Genomic DNA, 23,722 nt, shown 5'->3' with positions numbered 1-23,722 from the left:
TCAGACACTTCTCCTCTGTTGAGGACTATACTGAGTTGTAGTTAAGAGATTTAAAGTATTTGAAGGATACTGAGTTAATTTCCATTCCATCTGTGCAATTCCAAAGTGGCAAGTAATGTATATATACAATAAATAGAAGTACACTATCCTTTCGTAAGTTTTCATTAGAATTTACACTATAGAAAGTGTTTATACATGGGAGCCACTCATCTTAAAAACACTCTGACCCACATAATTAAAACTGACTGGTATACTTACATGAAAATCACAAGGCAGTTCAAGTATTTGTAGAAAATCCATCCAAAGCCCAACAAAACTTGACACAAGTGACTTACAGTTTTTAAGCAGGACTTGGAAACTTTTTACAGTTTTAATTCCAAATTAAAGAGTTTTTTATGCTAAGGTAGTTCAGAGAAAAACAAACCAAACCAAACCAAATAAACCAACCTCACAGAAGACTTAAAATCTTATGCTAGTGCAAGGACATACATTTCAGCAATAGTATCTTCAAAGCAGAGAAGCCTGATGATGAATCAGGCTTGAATAGTTTCTAGCAGATGAGACAAAGACAACAACCTTGTTTCTGTATAGATTTTTTTTTTTACTATACATTTAAGCAAATGTTAGATCATCAAAATTGATTTACATTTTTGTGAAAGACATTTATTGAATACAAAAAACCCCCATTACATTCAGCCTTATTATAAAGGATTACACGCAAAAATTCAAGAAGTGTGTGAAGACTAATAGTCTAACTGGCTGAACATTTTCAGAATCTAGATCATTTATGAACCCTTATTTCTCAACTGTACAATAATAAAATTCAAAAAAATATGCTTTGTCTTCCAGCAATACTACAGTCAGAGTGATTCCGTGCTCATGGCGTTAACAGCAGCCCACACTTTGGCAACTACTAGTTTCATGATTTTAAGTGTAAGGACTTCCCGTATTAGCAACGAGGCGTATAGAGAACAGAAACCTACACAACAAAAATTTATGCTAGGAGTTCACTTTGATCCAAAAAGCTGTAGGCCAGAGTTCAAGACTCAGGCTTAAAAGTACCATTGTCCATGTTGAGGCACCAAGGCCCAGGTTCAGAAGAGCTTTCCCATACAGAAGAGAGCTTAACCACGCACATCAGCACTGCCTGATGCGGAAGCCCCACTGTGGGCTTCCAAAGCTATCAAGCCTCCCAGCTGTATGTCTGGGATACCCACTTCTGAGACGCTAGGCCATCAAGTCAAGACACTAAAAGATATTTTGCAAAGTGGACTTTAGAAATTTTCCTATAGCCTTTGGAGGGATTTTATTTACTATGTTAAGCCATTGAACCAAATGTATCTGTAGTCTTTTTTACAAAGTTAAATGCTGAAAAGCTTAAGTATAAAACTACAGTTTAGTTTCTGTACAAGGTAAGATGGGACAAACATCATAAAACATCAAATTGTTTGTAGTTTCACGAAACTTATGCATACCACTTTTCATCGCAGCCTCACTGCTGAACACTGACATTTCATGTCATAAATCCTAAGACAAGATTTTAAAAACTGATTTGCACAAAAGAAATCTGAAATAACTTTATATACACAACAGAAAGCCTTTTAGAAGTACAAAAATAACATCTATATGCCAATTAGTTACCATGCTTTGACAGTTCTCAGTGCCTACACATGCAAGACAGTAATTGATATTTAGAATAATTCTGCATCTGTAGAATGCATTAGAATATAAAAGACATTAATATGTGACTAACTCTTGCTATTTTCAGAATGGATATGTATTCAAAATATCTTTATAACCAATACTGCAATATTCCAGTCTCTGCATGTATATGTGCAGATAAGCAGCTTTCATCTTTTTTAATTTTAAGATCTCCTGCAAGCTAGTAATCCACACTAAAAAGCTACGATTGTTCTAATCAATCTAGTTATACAAAGCAATTCAAAATTTACAAAACTATAAAAAGGGGAACATTTATTGCCATGCACAAAACTTAAGCATGTTCAACTAAAAACTGCATCAGATGCAGTTTTGTTTAAAAAAAAAAAAAGATACACAAAGCAATTTACATCAACACTCGTAACATTAAATCAGCAGAATCAGCTCTGACTAAATACCACAAGGGTAAGACACATTCCTTTTGCTGGTGCCTATCAGATCTTCAAATCCATGGGAACATAAAACCAGGAATCTTCATTTCCCACAGTCAAATCACATCATGAAATCAACTGAAATGAGAAGTGTATTAGTTTTCTCCTTTCTCTCAATCCAATTACATACAGCCCCTCCTTTTGCATCACATTATCAAGAAAATACACTCTACTTTTGCTATCACAAAAAACCAAGAACATCCCTACAGCAGGCAAATTGCTCGCATATGCGTTTGCTGATAGTGCCACATGTATGCACAGCACATAGACATAACTGTTTCTAGATAGTCACGTATCAATATCTGCAAATGAAGCCACAAGAGAAAAGTTACTTCATTAACTCCACTAAGTGAACCTCACTTCTCTAGTTCCATTTTTAGTTTTGGGGCAAACAAAAGTAATTGAACTTGAAAATTTTCTTACAAATTACCAACCACAGACTAGACAATAAATCCTTTGTCATGAATACATTACATCAGGCCTAATCCTCAGTGCAGCAAACTAAAAGGCAACATTGTAACTGTGCTACCAGGAGCACATACAGAGAAAAACTACCTATCTTGATGCTCTTTTGCCATCTCCCATTGCCAGAGCTTGCAGGTCTGCAGAGCCTATACAACCTCATGCACTGTTACCTACAAATATATGTGGTCAGTGTATGAATTATAGTGCACTTTGCAGCCAAGGCTGTAATTTAAAGCAAATGCATAGTTTTCAGAGAGTAAAAGTCATAAAAAATTTTAATAGCTTTAATTTTAGTTCTGCTTACCAAAGAAATTCATAAGAGTAGTAGTGGCATGCTAAGAAAAGAGAGTCTGAAGCAGTTACTTTTTAAAGAGGGATACAAAAGAAAAGAAAATATCGGAGCCAGGGTTCAGCTTTATCAGAGCACTAAATTTCAATACTACACAGGCTATTAAAACTAGTTGAACAGGATGCCACGCCACTTTCTAATAGGCTGAAGAGAGAAAAAAAAAACACAGAGTGTTTTCTAAATGATAAAGTCTTTACCTCTTTGACTGTTTTTTTAATGAAGTCTTTCCTGTCAGATAAATCATAACTAGGATAGTTTTCGTAGACCTAAAAAAAATAAAAAAAGAAAAAAGTGTAAAAAACCTCCAAACAAAACAAATCTCAAATTACTTTCATGCAATGTATTGCATGAGTAGAAGGACCTTAAATGAGATCAGGGCAAAAATTGGTGTTGTACTTTAGTATTAAAACTGCCAAAACACCCTCTGTTAATCAAGGAAATTGACAAGCTTATTTTTGTGTCCTTATCTTGACAACATGAATATTTAAATACATGTAATTTTTTGTGTTTCCTCACTCACTAAACTAGTATTATAAATTTTTCACATCAACAAATTGGAACACCTAGCTTGCCATGTCAGACAAATAAGAATTCTCCAATCTTTGTTCTACACGCTCTCTACGTAGTCAGATACCCCTGCATTAGTGTAGGAAGCTGAAAAAAATATCAAATCCCAAGGCTTATTTATTTTTTGGTAATAAGTAAAACCATGATCCTTTCAAGTGACTAACAGAAGAGTCAACACATTTGAGTGCTATTCTACAACTACTCTTTGGTTAACTGGGTGGGAGAGAACCAAAGAAAACCCAGATGCCAAAACTGGCAACCAATGCAGAATATTTTGTTTCAGATATAAAATTTCAGACTTTTCTAGAATGACTATGAACATGAGAAAAAGTTTGTACAGAATATAAACACAGAGTTTTCTCATAAAAATAGCTTCTGATTTATTTTTCTCAGGACAACATCTTGGAAGTACTAGGAAAACACACACGAGTTAACTGACTGTAAAAGATACCAAGGCACCACTACTGTCTGTATTTTAGTCACTTTTCCCCAACCTTCCCTTTTCCGGCCACGTGGCCCCTTCCTGGCCCTGTCCTGACACTTAATGGATTCCTTGTTGAACTGATTAAACTCACTAACTCAGCTGAGAACTATTCATATTTTGCTGACACATGAGAGTAGAATGGACTCAAAGAGAACATACTAAGAATGAGATCAAGGGGAGCAGGAGAAACGTACAGAGAGCAGGACACAGCCCTCCCCTTTTAACAGCAGCAAGCTGCTGCACTGTTTCAACATTTCAAATATTTTCACTTTAATACATGGCAATTGTTTTCCAGGTAAAACTGCTGCTTTCCATATAGCTAATTTTTCTTTGGAGACTTCCCTTCTAATGTTGGGTATCAGTGTTGTGTATCTTAAGATTAAAGCTCTCCTTGTTATAGCTGTTGGCAAGTAAATAAATCAATGCAAAACTACTTCATTTCTGAACCATTGTGCAGAGTGCAAGCCTCCATTTCTGAAACAATGACAAAAGTTAGTTCACAGACAACCCACTACCTAAAAAGAGATTGCAAAATAATATTTGCTTACCTCCTTGCAAATTTGTTTCATTGTGACCTCCTCCAAGTTTGCATTGGCCAACAAGTTCTTGACAGTTTCCTTAAGTTCTTCATCTGTGGGTGGTTTCTTCAGCTTTTTAATTAAAGGTTCATCATCTGAACTATCCTCAGACTCACTTTCTAAACAGGAAGAAGAATTTGAATTGTAATAAAAGATTTTCTGTCCATCTGCTTTCTTCCTCCAAAACAGAAGCCCTCAGAACCTTCTCCAAACATCTAATACAGATGTTCTCCCTTAAAATAGACATCTTGCCAGATCATCCATTTAAAAACAAAGCTGATGCTATCAGTACTACATTTATGAATCTGCATCATTGTTGATGAACTATCAGTTTACAAATCAATATGTACTCTAGAAAGTATGGGACAGATTAAACAATCTATCAAAGTAAAAAAAGTTTTATTAGAGCAATTCTAAACTGAGATATTATGGCCCGAAAAAAGTACTGATTTGCTTTAAAAAGGAGTTTGATTCTTTTCCCCAGCAGTGCTGCGCACTAGGATCTTGTAATTTTCCAGTGCTGTATTACTGAATGTGGTGTCAGAAACACCATGACAACAAATGCAGAGAATTGTAAATGAAGAGGCACAAGACACTCCTACAATCTTTTCCAGCAGCAAAGAAATTAGACCGAATGAGTCCAACATCCACTCAGTTCCTCTACTGCCAACAAGGCAAAATTCAGAGCAGATGCCAAACAATCTAGATAATGAGTTTATGGAAAAACCTACTGAACGTTTTGATTTTTGTACTGCGAACATACACTGAAAACAGAAATGCAGTAGGAGTAAAGAAGAAATTATGAATATAACATATGCAAAACACACATATAACATTTAACATATACATTTATATATGTTGATGACAAAATAACGGATACACTCACACAGAGTCAGCCACATTAGTACTGCCAGCAGCCAATCTGAAAATACATGGGAGTTCAGCACAGGCCAGTTTACTCTGCTGAGAAATAAGGCTACGAAAGAAGTTTAGCATAATTCTGTGCCTAAGAAGTTAATTATACCTTTTCTTAATACGCTGACAATCAGGGTAATTAATCTGAACTGGTACCTGTGCTAGAGCAAACATAAGCCAATGCTGGCATTAAATGAAGTATGTTTGCAGTATAGATACACGCTGCATTAGTAATTCATACTACAATTGTGACAGAGACACAGAGTTATCTCACAGAATGCCAGAGAATTTAAGGTGGGAAAGGACCTCTGGAGATCATCTGGTTTAAGCTCCTACTCAGAACAGGGCCAACATGGAGCTGGCTGCTCAGGGCCCTGCCAGGTTGAATTCTGTATGTCTCCAACAACCAGGACTTCACAACTGCTCCAGGCCCCGTTTCTCTGTCTCCACCCCCCTCATGGCAAAGCTTCTCTTCCCTAACACATAACTGCAGTTCCCCTGGTGGCAGCTTGTGCCTGCTGCCTCCCGGCCTCTCACTGTGCACGCCTCAAAGCGGAGCCTGGCCCTGCCTTCCCCACTCTCTCCCATTTGGTAGCTGCAGACTGCAGTATGAGCCCCCTTTAGCTGCCTCTCCTTAAAGCTGCACAAGCCCAGCTTTCTCTGCCTCCCCTCTCCCCCCCCACTTTGTCTGCTCCAGACCCCTGGCCATCTCGCTGACCCTCTGCTGGACTCGCTCCAGTATGTCCGTGCCTGTCTCGCAACAGGGAGCCCAAAGCTGGGCACAGCACTCCCGAGGCAGGCTCACAAGCGCTGAATGCGGGCAATAGCCGCTTCCCTCGGCCTGCTGGCTACGCACTGGCTGAGACAGCCCAGCGTGCTGTCAGTGCTCCTTATTACAAGGGCACGCTGCTGAATTGGCTTCAACCCATTGTCTGCAAGAACCACCCGCCCCTGCCCAGGTCCTTTTCTGCAAAGCTGCTTAGGAAGAAACCGCTCCCCCCACCCGCACTGCTGCAATCTTTACACAGGTATGAGGGAACTCAATGTACTTATACCTTTTAAGCATATTGTCAGATATGAGAAAACCAAGAACAGGACACATGCAGAACCTATATCCATGTTAACAAAAAAAAAAATCACATATACCTTACATGTAATTGATCCAATTGTATAAGATTCACATGAAGCCACTATAGAGGCACCAACAGAATTTTGCTAACATTCTTCCAGCAGAAGGGAGAACCAGGCTGATACTTTCCATTTACGTGCAGATAAATAGTATACATATGTAAACAACAGAAATCACGTAAAGTATTGCCAGACAAAGAACTTTTTTTAAAAAATTACAGTTGCAAGAAAAGATACATCAAGTAGCAAACCAGCAATTCACCAAATTTCTGTTTTTTCACAGTTAGGTACAAAAGCTTGCTTTCTAATAAGCATCCCAGTTCAGCTACAAGACAAAGTCTGATGAAAAATTTAAACACTTACCTTTTCTAGAACTGTTCTGATTTTTTTTAGTAGTGCTGCTGTCTGCCTTCTTGACATTTGCACCCTTCATAGCTTTCTTGGTTTTGGAAGTAATCTTTTTAGATTTTTCTCTTTTAGATGCTTTTCTAGGGGGCTATAAAGAAGAAAAACAGAAAATTAAAATTAGGGTTTCTACCCAAAAAAATCCATACCCCTTTTCCACAATGGCAATTATCCTTTCTGTCAATATAAGCTAAATCAGCAAATTTAATTACAGTATTTTACCAGCAATTTCTACCCCTGTACGATAGGGGGAATATGTTCACAAAGAGTATTCCTACATTCTTTTAAGTTTCACATTGTCCTTCTACGTGGGGTCTGAAGCTCAAACAGTTAGAACTTCTTCATTATACTAGTAGTTTGGTTGAGATACAGCCTTCCATTCATAATTACTTATAATTAGCTTAAAAAAACACTTTTAAGATGTTCCTTTAAGAAAGGACACTATGTTGTATTTTATTACTTCTACATGCTATAGCTCTCTCAGACTACACACAGCTAATTCTTTTTGCACTAGCTGAGGAGAACTACATTCGCTAATAATTTGCCCAATTATTGTGACCAGTTAACCCCAAAAATCATTGCGTTAACAGCAACAGAAGAAACTGAGAACGGATACATATGGTATACACATATCAGTGCACTGCATTTTTGGCACAAATTAAATGTGTGCTTAACTCAAAATCTTTAGATAGTACTTCTGACAAGGCTGAAAACTTTCCTCACAGAAACAAACATGGAACATTGACCAGGAATAAACCATACTTCAGAGAAAAGTACGTCATGAAACAAAACAAATTAACTAGCAGTAGTTACTAAACTCGTAATTCTAATTTATTTTTAAAATGGCAGTGTAGTCAACTGAGCAAACTATCACATCTAAACAATTAATATTAGTTCATATAACTTTTAACTGCTTTTCCCATTAGTACCTGGTGCAACTCAGGAAACTAGTATTTAATAAACCAGATTATATTTATTTATATTGGCATGCTCAGTTATCACTGCAGTCACTCTGCAGTGTTAAATAAAGGATAAAGACTTTTGCTGTTGAAATTCAGAAAATACATTCAAGGATTGCCCCATTTCTAAATAAATGCTTGTAGTTTCTAACTTTTCAGCTTCTGATTTTCTGCTAAAGCTCCATCACCAGCTATAAGTCAGAAGTTAAACCCGGAACTCAAATTTCAGTTTTTTTAAAAAATTACGCTCCCCACACAAACATTTCAGATATTTTTTGCTTCCAGGTAACTGTAAGATGTCTGTTTGTTTGTATTGTTTAAAGAAATAGTTGCTATCAAGAGAGACACAACTCTGAGGACAATCTATTCCAGCCACTCCATGCCTAAGATTCCAACAGAGCTGGGGCAGCAAAGCTCATGTGCTACCTACATCCCTCCACCTGCAGTATGTTAAAGGGTGTCATAAACTTAATTTTTTTAAAAAATTGCTGCAATCTTAAAGCTCTACAAATGCAGATATTTTCCATTTCACCATTTCCTATATTCAATGTGATCTCACATACCAATATTTTTGTAGTAAGCTTTTACTCCACACAACTCAACTTCAGTTTCCAAAGACTTCAGTCTACTCAGCTATTGCCTGGCAGACATATCTAACTCCTACCTTCTGACAGAAGGCAAAGAAGACCCAGTTAGATCAAAGGGGTTTACTGTAAGGTTTTTTGTTTGTTGGTTTTTGTTTGTTTGAGTGGGGGAGGGTGTTTTGGTTTTGTGGGGTTTTTAATTTGTTTTGGTTTTTTGGTTGGTTGGTTTTTAAATAACTTGAGCTCTTGAAACATTTTCCAAAAGACAAGCCCTGCCTCTGAAAGCGATATTCCTCTCCTCACAGTAGGAAGACTATATGGCTGAAGAGATGAATATAAAATTAACTTTTAGTATTTCAGCCCTCTTTCAATTTGCAATTTGTGGGGAAAGAAAAAGGAAAACTAAATATTAAGTTTGTTTCACAGTGGCATGGGGAATTTCCTTGAACTATCTTTTTAAATTAAAACTAACACCTATCAAAATAACAGTGACAGAATAAACTGTTAAAGTTACAGAAACTGGCCTCTCAATAAAAGATTTTTGTTAACTAGTTTGAGCTGCAGAAAATAGTAACAGCATGTCACACTTCACTGCAATAGACAACGTAACCCAAGTAAATAATGGTCTTACGTTACAGCCAAAGGTTCCATAGCTTACATAAAGAATTTCCTTGGACACCAACACTTAGTTGACTGATTGCTGTTTGTTGCAGGGCTCTGATTAAGGCTAAAAAGGCAGTCCCATCTAAATGAAAATATAGGATAAAATGGAGCTTGTAGCTCCTTTTCATTTCTTTTTTTCCAGGCTTCAGGCATACAGACAAATCAGCGTACACTTTGTACACAAGTCAGCTTTACATTTGCACTGGCCTTCCATGTTTTTTGTCTGTTCTGTGACTGAATACAGGACTGAAAGGGAATGCACTGGGAAAGGTATTTTGCATTTAAATACAAAGTTCATCTCATTTCTCTCTTACTAGGCAAGGCTAAAAGAAGTTTCAAAGAAAACAGAAAAAACAGAAAATACAGTGAGATGAGAACACTTTGGAGATTGCAGGGATCTTTGTAAGGCTGCTTACTATGTTGCTCACTTTATCTTTGCGATCCAAGACACAGAACCCTAAAAGAGAGATTAGGACATAAAATCCAGGAGAAATATGGAACCAAGATCCAAAAACAATGCAGCCAGGTAGGTCAGGGACCTCTACTGATTTCAAAGTTGAGTCCTAGGTATCCAATCAAACCCTACACAGAAAAAAAAGATAGATAGATATTGGGAATTTTTATGAAATTACATTAATCAAGTCATCACAAGATGATACAAGAAATGCAATCAATTATGTCTGAAATCCTGGATGCCCCCAAATGACATATAGAAAATGGTTTTAAGGTGCATATATACATCCAAGAATTAGAACCTTTGCCTCTTACCTTATTATTCTCTAAATTTAATGTACTAAGAAATTACAAAAATCTGTTATAAATTGCAGATGTGCTCCCTTTTCTTTCAAACCATTCATTCAGTTAAACATCACTTAGCCCCCAGCTCTGCACGTTCTAAGAATTACCAATCGATAACAACCACATAATGACAGATCTTTCTAGCCCTATGTTGAAAAACAAGCAAAAAACTTCATTACCTCATCTTCACTTTCTTTTTCTTCTGAAGAGTCGTCCTTTTCCTTCTTTTCATCTTCTTCACTACTGGATTCATCTGACAAAATCTCTGGGCACTTGGTGCGTTTTGCTTTCCTTGTTGTTCCAGTGCTACTGCGTTCTTTTTTGCCACCTTTGCTTGGTGTTTTTTTGGACTTTGGCAACGGCTGAGAGACCGGGATGCATGTTATCCAAGTAGGAATACAAAAGTGAGTTTTTAAAATATGAACTCCTTCAAATCCCATGAAAGAACAGTAAACAAATATACAGGTCTCCAAGTCTTAATAACAAAAGTCAGGACTGTTTTACGTACTACATTTAAGCCATAACATTTTGCAGTAAGCAGAAATTCATTACAGAGATGGAGCTGAGTAAGATGAAATTTCAGTTCTAAGCTAAGCACCCCTTCCGCTCCCCTAACCCAACAAATCTTCAAAGGTTGGGGTTAGGGAAGGGAAAAGAAGAAAGAACAATCTAGAAGGCGTCTTTTATCTACCTACACCCTGCCAACCCATAAAAGCAAGTTTTTTTCTTCTGGTAAAAAATTAGCTGACGACTCCTCAGAAGACTTAAAAGGCAGGAACTCTGTCACGTCTTATGCAGAAGCGCATTTTCTTGACACTCAGTACCAGTGTCCCTAACACAGCATGCAGACTTCTTTTTCACATCATTTACCAGTGTTTCCTGGGAATAAATTTATTTTCTGAGCAACAGTCTAAGTATTTAAGTACTGCTTTTAGATTAAAACCTGGAAGTTCAAGAGGATTAATAATAGAGTTTAGTAGTCTTGGCAGCTGAATCTAGTGCACTAGCATATATTAGCTAAAGCAAGTTTTCCCAGCCTTGCAACAAATTCCATTTTGTGATGGCCAAGTGTGATCACATACACTCGTCAACTTGCAGCATACCCAGGTAACATCTGACAGCATATTTTCCTGTCCTTCCATGTTTCATTTCTTGCTCTGACACTTTTTTTTCTTTTTGTTTCCTGCTCACGTATTATGTCTATTCCCCTCCATTCACCCACAAAGCAGAAGCTATTTATGGTATTTAGGTACGGCTATCTCTAATTAGCTTCATGTGCTGACAACATATACTTTTGTGCACTAACAGTGTATTAATGGGTGCAACTTAACATGTAAGCATACAGTTTCTATCCAAGTCCTCACCCCATTATGGATGCTCGTAGAAGTAGAGCTACTCTGTTTCACGAAGCCATTGCTACTTCAGGAAGTTAGAACAGTAACTGTATCACCTCTGGTAACAAGCAAATAATAAGGAAAAGAGCTGCATTTTTTCATCAGAGCAGAGCAATAAAAGCAAGCGTAACAACCTGCATCTCACCTTGCCTGAAGATTTTGGGTGCATTAAGAAGTTTAGGATTCTGGTTACCAGCTCACTGTTAACTCCTGATCTTTCCAAGTCAAGAACTTCACAGATACTTTTCAACATTGCATTTCTAAATCTGGAGAGAGAGAAAAAAAGAAAAAAAATTCAGTATCACATCCTAAACAATTGGTCAACATTTGACTGCTAGAAGGTGCTCTCTGGTTTGTGTCTGCAACCTGACAATAGACATGAATATATACACTTAACTATGTTTCCAGTCTTATCTATAGTTAAGCAAGGAACCACCACCATATTACACAAAGCAAACAAAATTCCATCCGCATGTGTCTAAAGTAGGATATATAAAAAGTTTTAAAAAATCTTCCCCAGAATCTTCCTAATCTACCACATTAGAAAGAATCAATCTTGGACAATAAATCCAGTGGGAAAAGATGTGAACTCTTAAGGGGCAGTGGGTCTCCCTTTGTTTTCTCTGGTTCCTTACCCCTTTACAGAAGTACCTCTAATCAAGACAAAAGTTTAAGAGACTGACATCCGCCCCCTTTACTCCAACAGGATCTTGAACCAACTGTCCCACCGGTATTGAAAAAAGTAGGAAGAAAGAGTCAAATCCTCTGAGGGTATGATTTCAGGATGCAAGCTTAGTGAGATTTAAAAAAAACAAAACAAAACAAAACAAAAACAAAACCACCAAAACAAAAAACACAATGCACAGCACCCCCAAAACCCCACCACAAACAAACAAAAACCATCCCCTACTTATTCTACCTGCTACCTCCCTTCAAATGCCTATGCTTTCCTCTTCACTCATTTTGTATAACGCTGCCTGAAAAATGGATCTCATTGTCGGACCATTTTTTACAAGTTTAATAGCTATTTCTGGTAATCAAAGGCAAAGGAAACTTATTTTTCATTTTTCATTTTAAAAGTCAGTGCAACTATTTAATGGTGGCCTGCAACTTCTCTAAAGTAGCATTTACTTTCAGACTGTCCCTTTAAACGTTCGGACTTTTTAGGGGGCAGAGCAATTTCGTTCTCCCATGTTTTAGGTCGTGGGAGAACAGGAAATCTTAACTGGTTTGGTGCATCTCCCTGCCTTAAAGTGTAGTTACTCCACCATCCTTCCAACAATGAATCCAAATCTTTCAATCATTTTTCTAGACAAGGTTATACAAAAATTTGTGCAATCTTAACATGCAGCGAGCCTTCCTGTTTAGCTTTTGGGGATACACTGAATACTTGTGAAGTATTCCTGCAGAATCAAAAGTTGATCTTTTACATTTTAAAAGACCGTAGTACTGTAGAGTTAAAAATCATTTAATTCATTAACAGATTTAAAAAACTGCATAGCACCAAAGTTTGAAACAAATTTTCAAGGCCTTGTATACCAAGTTTAGGATTTTACGGTTCTATTGCTGCTTTAACTAAAATGCCTTATGACTTGTGTTACACATGGCATTTGTCCTTGTATTTTAACTTAGATTAGAAAGAATATATTTCTAATATGTTAGATATATATTATAGTGTAGTATAGATCTAGTTATTATTTAGAATAAATATAGCCTCCTAAATAATTTCATATTTTTAATGCTTTAAAGATACATCTACAGGTAACAGCAAACATAATTACTAAGTATTAAAATGCAGTTCAAGTGTGGAATAAACAAGTGCATACAAGTTTTGAGTAACTTCCACAGCAAGTAGTTCTTGGGTTTTGTAAGCAAAACTAATCCAGACACCAACCTCAACCCTCATTTTTTTAGCTTATAACCTGAACATTAGGATTCTGCAAAACAAATTGTCTTTTCTTCATCTTGTCTGATGCTGTTAAAACATGATGACATGCAAGTGTACAGCATGGGCAGAAATCAACCACATAGTCAGAATAAGTCAATAATCTAATCATCAAGTTTCCTACATCACTAAAAACGGCAGAACTTACCACAGTAACACAAGCACGCAGGGCTCAGTACCTTGCTATTAGAGTGACAACACAACCAGTTTTCAGAATATTTGCTGAAGACTGAAGAGTAATAGAACTTAGCTAGTAGTTCCTTCACATGGAAAAATATGAAAAAATGTACAAAATTACTTTATTTTATGACCTTCTGCAGATAAGGGGAAGAACTATCCAATTAAACTTGTGGGAAATGTCAAAACTCCCATCCTGAGGCAGAGTTTGTCTTGTAGATTCACATGTGTGTGACAAACTCCATTCCCAGAAAAATGCGTATCTGAGGAAGGAAGATTTGCAAATTCCAAAATTCTGGAAGCCTTTCCACTAGCAACAAACTGACACAGAAAACCCAACTTAGAATCAGTTGTGTAGAAGTTCCTAATCTTTCATTTGTTACAACTAGCTGCACAAATATGCAAGGGCATCTTTAAACCCTTTCAGTCCAGTCAAAACCAAGCTGCAGCAGCTTCTCCTGTTAATAGAGAAGCAACTTATGTGTGGAAACAGTAAAAAAGAACAAAACTGGAAGTAAGAAAGAAAAAAAAAGATTTGTTAGATAGTTGCTACAGCAATTAACAAATGTATGTTTACTATACAATAAGCAGAAATGGCTTTGATTCTGAAAGAGGAAGGTTTTGAGGCATAGAAGGATGCAAGTTTGCCCCATGAATAGAGCACAATATTCACAACACCACACTTGCCCTGGAGAAAGAAAGTTTTCCTCTCACTTGGCAGAAGAATATGCTAGCTAGCATGCAATAGTTAAAGCCAGGACTGTAGGAATTGTGAATAGAACATTCACAATTTAAATCTTTTTAACACATTTTGAGTTGTCTTAAGAGATCAGTTGGTGTGATCAAAATGAGCTCAGAAACAGATCACAGAGCTCTAGGAAACAGCCAGTCACCTTAAAGTTTAAATTTAATATGAAGTAAAATCTTGAAAATAAAAAGGAGTGTATAGCATGAGCCAAGCTATGTAAAGTAGCAATAGAGATCATTACTTTTTTAACATTTCTTCCTTCTTCTTGTATTGGTCACTTCCTTTTTCAAATGGGAACCCACTGAACTGACCCACATTCTTCTTTAGGGAAGCAACCTAGAACAGAACACACAGATTACTACTATGCAAGTAGTTTGAACGATTTCATCCAATTATGTTTGTTAACTTCTCATACAAGAATCTATTCTAGCAGTTAGCTTTCTGTTGACAAAGTTATACCTTTTAAATTATGACCTACATGGATTATGCCTTTATTTATCTTGTGACAGCCAAGCTACAACAATTAAGTTCTTGTGATATTGCTACTTTTAATTCTTTTTAATAACTTAGCAGGTAAAATCACCTGCTATTTCAGGGTTGTTTAGAACGTACCATATGGTTATTTACAGGTTTGCACAGCTACGTTCATATGAAGCCTGTTGTATCCTTTGTACCATGTAATTTGCTATAGAATAGTGCATTTCATTATTACTATATAGTCTGCTAAAGCAGATTTGCTTTATTTGCTTTTCTAAAGTCTTACATAGGACTATGATTGTACTTTTGAACCTTTTCTTTAGCATGACCAATTTTTGCATTTACATACCACCCAACTTACAACTTCTACTGTTACACCCGCAGCCTGAACAGGGATGAACTTTCATTGCGACAGCCCTTGTAACAGGAAAACTCCTCCTGTCAAGATCCCAATATATTTAAGGTGTTTGTTTTCACTCCCTCTTTTACCAAAAAATAAGTTAAAAAACATCCCCAAATATTTTATTCTTCTGAGATCTTTATAAAACTATCAAGAATAATTTGAACTCACTTTCTTAATAGTTCTGCAATTTTTTTTTCCTGGTGTTTCTCCATTAGTTTATAATTTTAAGCAAAGCTAAGCTCCTTTTCCAAAGGTACTTATCTTTGTCCAGTACCTGAAGAAAATTTGCAGATAGTGTTGGTATGTTTTACTAGAAAACGTTAATTATGATCCAAAGCACACACAGAACGTGCATACAAGACACCATCTGATCTTCCTTAAACAGAATTCTGAGCTCCCAACAATTCTGATTAAATATAATTTTGATGAAACCATACTGACATACTACCAAACTGAATGTATTATGAAGCAAATAAATGTATTCTCATATCCTTGGACTCAAACCACTGGGACTCTGCAGCAATCCAGCTGGACTCTCCAACAAGTCTATGTCCAAAAGACTAAACATTGGAGTGCAGAGCAAAAGGGGGGTAGAATTGCAACCAAGTAAGTGGTGCAGGAGGGAAGGGTGAGAGCTGTATTTCAAGAGCAGTTGTCTCTAATTAGTATTACAATTCACATTTGTATCATTTGCACATAATTATGAAACTGAAGATAGCTGTGTGTCTATTAGTTGACCAGATTATTCATTAATAATTGATTCAATAATCTAACAATAACAGTATAATTGAGTTGGTAGTGTCTTAGTTGCGTGTTGCATAATCAATAAACAATACAGTCTCTTAAATCAGTTACATCTCAGATCTGCAATCTAAGTGGGAAAGATGGACTCTGAGGTAATGGTACCCCAGTATCTCCACTCAAAGACAGCAGAAAAGTGTTACTGGTTTCATGAAGGGTAAATGGAAGCAGTTTGATGACTTCCACATCATGACTTCCAGCCAGTTAAATCAGAAAGTTACATGGTTCTGTCATTGTACCTTTCCTATCAACAATTAAGTTCTACTTCAGGACAATCCAAAAGTTTGCAAAACCCTGTAAGCACCAGGTCAGAAATTCTCTAGTTTGGTTTATTGCCGCGCTGAATAAATCGCATAATTCACATAAGTGGGTTTTAATGAATATCTACTGTTCTTTTTCCTAAATACCTGAGGGAACAGTTTTCTTTGCTATTTGAACAAGCACTGCATTTGCAGCAGTAATCTGAGGTATTACAGCTAGCATGTATCTGTACCAGTACTATTCAGTTCCTGGTTTCTGTACTGGTTAAGTTCCCAAAATACAAAGAGATTAAAAACAAATTCCTATAAACGTTGTAACATTGAAAGAGTAAAATTTTGTGTGCCTTAATTTCCTCTAAATCCGTTTTATCTCTATTAGCAAGTTAAATGGGTCATATTTACTCTGAAATTTGAAGTATGATCACTGATACATAAAGGGCTCCAAGAAAGATTTGCTATTATATTTTGTTTCATCCTTATATATAAAAGTGAGCATATCAGTTTTTAACTAATATTTTAATTGTCTTCGATAAATATGACAAAAATCACTCTTAAGATTTGACATATAATGTAGTTTTACTTTCTACTACTTAGTGCAAACTGAAGGAGAAAATGACTAGGTAAGTAGTGATGTGTAAAAACCCACTAACAGGTTTCAAATGTAAAAGTAACAGAACTACTAAGAAAAAAAAGCTAAGCTGGACAAAATAACTACATGGAGCATTTTCACTGAATTTAGCAGGTGAATCATAAATTATTTCCAACTCATCCTCATAAAGTAAACCACCCCTCCCCCACTAAAAAAAAAGTATATTCAAGTGGACTTACAATTCAGTACACCTTTCCATAGGATTCTTACAGGGAGAGTAGTTTACAGGAGTTAGAAAAATTATGGGCTTGCTCAGCTGGTCCTGCAATATTCATTTTTTTAAGTAGTCTGTAATAAACGACACTTAAGAAGTGTGCCCATATGTGCAAATGTAAAAAACCTATACTACGAACACTTTCACTATGCCTGAAAACTAATAGATGTAAAAGGCTGATTTTAAGTTCTTACAGTGCCTGGCCTGTTGTAGAGGAGTTTGTGCAGGTTCCTAAGTTCATCTGTCTTCTTTTTACTCAGAAAGAATTGTATCCTTTCAATTTCACAGAGTTTTTGTCCTTTTCCTGAAACAGTTAAAATCAATTATGCAAATCATCACATTCATATTTAAGTATGTGTTTATAACTTCAAATATCTACTGTTTAAAAAAAACCCAAAACCAAAGAAGTTATTTCAGGATAGCATCAGACATTACAATAGGTCAAACATTAAGCAGGCCTTTTCCTATCAATTAGGCATTCTGACAGTCTGTTCACTTGACACTACCTAGACCAGGGTATGTGGACTTGGCATTTCTTCTTATGCTAGCTATTCTTGCCTTTGTTAGTGGTGGCTAGGTACTGAAGATCCTATTCCAGGTAGGTTTAAATGTTATATAACTTTTAAGGTTTAAATTGATGCTACAGAATATAAGAGGGGTTTCATAGAATTTTAATAGCATTACTATTTTTAAAATAGATCGTGACTCTTAAGGTAGGTCTCATTTACAACAAATAACCTGATCTTTTAAGATGTTTCGTTACGGTTCCCAACGCTCACAATTCTTATGCGAGAGGACAAGCTTACCTGGTGTAATTGTAAAAGGTTCCTTTTGCAATGAGGACACTTGCATGGTCAGTCGGTCTACCTTCTTTTTCTCCCTTTTTCCTTCAACAATGAGACTCTTTTCTGCAAAAGGCAGCTTCCTTAAACACAGTATCTTTCATTACATGAGCAGATTCAACTGTAGTGACAGGTGATGCAACACTGAATCTTTTAAATGGCAAACCAAAAACGGATAATGATACAACCAGGTACTATGTTGCTTTCAAACCTTTGATTAACAGGCCAATGGCATTCTATAGAGCTGTCTATTGGAGTCTCTAGTTCTTAACCACAATCCTGCAACCAACTTAACCTTGAAGACTGGTTGTTTCCTAAAGGAAAATCCACCCCACAACTGAGGCTGCAGCACTATGCATTTTCAGAAACCCATCCGTCTCTCCCTCTACTGCCTTTCTGAGGTACAGAAGTGACATTGTTTGCACAGTTTCCTTCTGGGATGCCCCAGCCCCTACACACACAGCTTCACTTTGGCTCTCTTGGGGAGAGTACTACCACCAGAGGGACAAAAGAAGATTCCAGCATGGCTGAAGACACTTTCTTTTCCCACTACTGGACTGGAGGACCCATACATATCAGTAGGAGAGCCAAAACCACAAGCACAGTGGCACTGCACAAAACTTTACAGGGCTACACAGTGCAGCACTCCGCAAGGTACAATCCAAGTGTCACAAACACTACAAGAATACTATTCCCAGTAATTCTGGTACTGCTTAGTAATGAATACATTTAGATTGTTTTATATATACATTGCACATCACTACTTTAATGATACTGTGTCAAGACAAAAACCCAAGCTTCACCTAAACATTTCATACTAAAATACTTGACCTCAAATCAAACTATCCTTAGCACTAAACAGATGGGCTATCCTGGCTTCAACATCTGAAAGCAGCTTCACAATCTGTATAAACATAACCAAAACTGGATATGTATCTGATGAAAATAGAGCAAAACATACTTGTATGTACACAAGAAATGGCCGTTTCAAAAAATCTAATTCCAGTTACTCTGGTTTCCCAAACAGCATAGGTTCTTTTCTTTCTACTACCTTTCCTAAAGGCAAACTTCAGCTCTTTTATGAATCCAAGACCACCCAAGACTTGGTTTTCACTGTGCCATATTGCAGCTCTATTCCCATAGATGTGTTCATTTGTGAAACAGGTGCCTACAGATTTCACAATGGAAATTAACATTTTTTGCACAGCAGTTCATTCATCACATCTTGTATTCCTTGACTACCCTCTTTATTACATGCCACAACACAAAACGTGCCTTGCTTGCTCATCCTATATCACCATCATTTTTATTGGCAAAAGTAGTCAAATGGAATATCCCCCCTCCAATATAATTAAATTTAGGTGCCCACTAAATTCATTCACAGCAGTTAAGCAAAGAGATCTGCACTGCTTCTAAAGCTACTGCACAGAGTTTTCAAGTTTCTCTCTTTTGAAAACATGGACCACTTCAGAGTGTTACTGGCAAAAAACAATTCTTTTCTGGATATGCATTTTTATACAAATAATTTGATAAAGGACTCTACCCCTTATAATCATCTAGTAGTTTATACAACAACAGAAAAGCCCTGGCGTAGGAATCCAGGACGCTGGCAATTCCTTCAGTCTTTCCTGAGGAACACCAGTATCGCTGTTTCTAGCATTGCTTGTTATAGTCCACTGGGAAGCGATTTATGATCCATTAGATGTACCATGGAATCTCCTAAACAATAATTGTAGATCACAGGAGACTACATTCAGTAAGCCTGGCATTTTTTAAAGGACAACTCATTCAGTGGAAAAACATACCCTTTTCTTCCTCCTCCTCTTCTTCCTCTTCTTCATCTTCATCACTTTCCTCAGCTTTGTTTTCAGTTTCAGGTTGTTTCTCATCTGCTTTCTCAGACGACATTGTATCTTCTTTTGATGAAGCAACAGAAGACATGCTGTATGGTTCTGTAAAAAGCGATCAGGGAAACCATCCTCAATATAGCACTACAGATGAAAAATAGAGGAATTTTCCTTTTTAAAAAAAGTCTTCTATGGTAGAATTAATGTCATAGTGCTTGTATTGTGACTGTTCACATTCTTTAAGACACTAAAGTATTCTGCATACACACAATACATAAATTTTTTCAGGAGGAGTTGCCATCCATTCAGCAACTAGCCTGGTTAAGAACAGTTTAAAAGGTTATCAATTCTTTCCACACACAAGTCTTCAAGCTTGATTTGTGAAGCATTCGGAAACACCCACTCAAAGCATCTGATGCCATTATCTATTAAGAACTATAACATTTTAAGATACCACAACTTTACCGCACCATATTATAAACCAAATAGTTATTTCTGATCATAGTTAACTATGCATACAAGTTTCCCAATCAGTTAAACAAGCTACATATTTAGGTGGGATATGAGAACAGAAATATAAAAAAATAAAAGTTATGAGCATTTCAGAAAGAGTTAATACTGCTTTCAGAATTCAAATAGCTGCAACATCTTAGGGCTTGAAAATGCTTTTTGTTTTTAATCTGCGGATCTACAACAAAGAATAAATACTTTGTACTTAGCATATTTAAAGGAGTCTTTTCATAGCATTTGAAGTGGCTTAAACAGTAACTTCAAAATTAAAATATCTCACTTTGGCGAGTACCATTTCCCTATCAACAGAGAATGTCTATCTAACAAAGGAAGATAACATTATCTGTTCATTTTAGAAAAATTCTAGCTTTCGAAATCTTCCACTGTTTACAGATCTGGAACAAAACACAGCATCAGTTGTATAAGCCCTTGGGGGGGGAGGGGGGCGGGGTAGGAAGGAAACCTCATGATTAACCACTTTCTTTTTCCAATATTAAAGCCAGTAATATCTGAAGCGGTCAGACTCAATAAACAACGAAGTCAACTGCTTATAGGCAATATTAACAGGTGCCATAGAACAGCAGCACTCCAAATGACAGAAAACATGAGTTATATTACCAATAATCAGGAGAATAAAAGACTATTTGGTAAAATACTAGGGAAAAAAATTTAAATCTCTTTCAGGGTAGTAGCACCAGCATTTCGTTTGGCACAGAAATATAATCCGACTTTTTCACGACATTACTCCCTGAATTTTACTTGTCCGCACAAGTGAAATGCCAAGCAAAGTACTACACGCTGTCTTTCCTTCCCCTTTCAATGGGAGCAGAAGGGGAACAGGAAAAAAAGACACTTCCAGCGACCAGGTCCATGAGGACGACTTGCTTAGAGGAAAAGGGTACGGACATCCACCTTTAGGAATAGTTAAGCCGGGGATATTTTCGGCCGGCAGAAGGTATCTCGCAAGCCGCCCCAGGAAGGCTTCTCGTGCACAACGGCACCTCCCACCCTCGTCCAGGACTTTTCAGGCAAGGACTCGCCACCTGTCCCCTTCCCGACTTTCTAGCCGGAGGCCGGGGAAAGCGATGGCGATGGGCAGCGCCGGGAGGAGCCGGCGGCCAAGGAGAAGGGCGGCAGGGGCAGCGCCGGGCTCCACCCCGCTCCCTGAGCCAGCAGGCAGCCGGGCAGTTCCACCCCGCTCCCGCCGCCCGGCCGCAGGGCAGGGCGGAGCGACCAAGAAACACGACGGGCGCAAAACACCCCTCAGCCCGCCAACCCGCGGGGGCCTGCGAGGGCCGGTGACAAGTGGTCCCCGCACACGGCGTCCCCCCGGCGGGGCAGGACCCCTGCGGCCTCGCTTTATTTCCCCATGTCACCCCCCTCACGGGGACAGCCCGGCGGGAGCGCCGAACTCTCGGGCGCCGTCACAGCCATGGCGGCAAGACCCACCTCAGCTCCAGCCCCGGCTTCTGGCTCCTTCCTCGGGCGCGGCTGCGGCAGTACCGGCAGCTGGAGGCGACAGTTACCGGAGAAGGGGGCGGGGCCGGTCACCCCGGCGCGCAGCAAGCTAGACACGGCACGGACACGACACACGGACACACACGCCCGCTCCGCGTCTCGCGGTCGGTCGGTCGGTCACTGGCGCTCTCTCTCTCCCGGAATCAACAAGGTTTTCAAAATGGCGGGTTCTCGGGCGGGGAGAAGGAAGCGGGAAGGTGCCGTCCAATCAGCGCCCGCGGCCCGGCCGGCGCGGGGAGGCGGCCGCAGGGGAGGGGAGGCTGCGCGCGCACGGACGGGCCGTTGCGGCGGGGTGTGCGTAACGTGCCGCCCGTCGGCGATGACGTCAGGCCTGGCCGTAGGGAGGCGGTGAGCGCCCCAGACAGGGACCGCAGCTCAGCTGTCATAGAATCATAGAATCAGAATCAGAGTCGTTAAGGTTGGAAAAGACCTTTAGGGTCATCAAGTGCAACGATCAAACCAACACCCCCATGCCTCCTAAACCATGTCCCGAAGTGCCACGTCTACACACTTTTTGAACGCCTCCAGAGATGGTGACTCTACCACTGCCCTGGGCAGCCTGTTCCAATGCTTGACCACTCTTTCAGTAAAGAATTTTTTTCCTAACATCCAATCTAAACCGCCTCTGACACCGCTTGAGGCCATTTCCTCTCATTCTGTCACTTGATACTTGGGAGGAGATGTTGGAGAAGGAAGTAGCCCGAACTAGCCAGTGCCAATGACCATCTTGAAGCTGTGTTGTACTGACTACAGCTTTTTGGGTAGCATGAGTGGCTGTAGGTAGGTGGCTCCCAATTTGGGAGAGACCAGGTAAAAAGGTAAGAAGAGAGAGGAAATGAGAAAAATGTCACGCCAAAGTGAATTGTTAATCTCAGGTGCGCGTAAAGCATAGTCATGTAGAATTGGTAATAAAACTAGGAAATATATGTAATATTAACAAAAAATAATAGAATCCAGAATAGGAGAATACTAGGGAAATACTACAGTTTGTACACTGTGTACATAGGGAAGTCTGGAGAATGTATCACCCCCCAATTTAGGCAACAGCGATGCAGGTTCTTTTTTAAAAAGTTTTTAGAGCCACTGCAATCACAGATGGCGGTGGTCTTAAAAAGGGAAAATGTAAATTATTTACCAACAATACATAATTAGATGAGCCTGAAGTCAACACACAATAAGGAGACAAATATATCTCATTAAGCCATGGGCTACACAAATGGCACAACACAGATGTTTGTAGACAACAGACTACTTCCTATAAGATGAATAGGTTTGGATTAGTTCAGAATCATGACAGAAGACATCCAAAGGCTGTGCTTCAGGTTGCAATGATAAATTAGACCATCATTTTGTGAAAAGGGATGTGTTTACCCAATGGAGATGATGTACCCAATTAAACTACCTATGATAATGTCCTACACATATCACATTAGAGCTGCATCTTGAGGAGAAATAGGAGATAATGGCTTCATCGATCCTTTCAGTGAAGACATACCACTTTAGTAGCAGGCAGACCCTTAAACACAGGCTGAATCCAGTATTTTAGAAACTGATATGCTCAGTGCAGGTAAATTGTATTTTGTCACAGGTTTCTTCTGGCTGAACTTCAACAGCTATGACAACTAACTTTTCTTGATCGTATTTTTTGAAACTTTCTCTGCCCTTCATAGTATCTTTTTGATTTATAAGTTTATGGAGTAGTTTCAGTAAGCTGTTAACAGTTTAATAATTGGTTATTGCACCTCCCAGACAAGATCAAGACACTATGGATTAAAAGACTTTTAGAAAAAAATCTGCAAAGCTAGAATTTGGGACAAGGAGAGGGCAAATCTGAGAAAATTTCAGATATGTGTTAAAGGGAAATTGCTAAATTCAAGAAAAGGGACCAAAGC

The 23,722-nt window shown here is 38.3% G+C and overlaps 1 protein-coding gene across 1 annotated transcript; it reads right to left on the bottom strand.

Annotated features, from left to right (window-relative positions):
* Positions 1-577: 577 nt before the first annotated feature.
* DEK (DEK proto-oncogene) lies at positions 578-22,010 on the bottom strand. The gene is made up of 11 exons (XM_075083936.1): positions 21,762-22,010; positions 19,761-19,907; positions 17,920-18,021; positions 17,308-17,417; positions 14,551-14,645; positions 11,585-11,705; positions 10,225-10,407; positions 7,000-7,132; positions 4,564-4,712; positions 3,162-3,230; positions 578-2,228 (listed from the first exon to the last, which is right to left on the bottom strand). The coding sequence occupies exons 2-11, from the start codon at positions 19,894-19,896 to the stop codon at positions 2,217-2,219; spliced, it is 1,110 nt and encodes a 369-aa protein (XP_074940037.1). The 5' UTR covers positions 19,897-19,907; positions 21,762-22,010; the 3' UTR covers positions 578-2,216.
* Positions 22,011-23,722: the final 1,712 nt, after the last annotated feature.

Source organism: Phalacrocorax aristotelis, chromosome 2 (genome assembly GCF_949628215.1).
Source record: "Phalacrocorax aristotelis chromosome 2, bGulAri2.1, whole genome shotgun sequence".
NCBI classification, from domain to species: Eukaryota; Metazoa; Chordata; class Aves; order Suliformes; family Phalacrocoracidae; genus Phalacrocorax; species Phalacrocorax aristotelis.
This window is presented reverse-complemented; position numbering and strand designations above follow the sequence as displayed.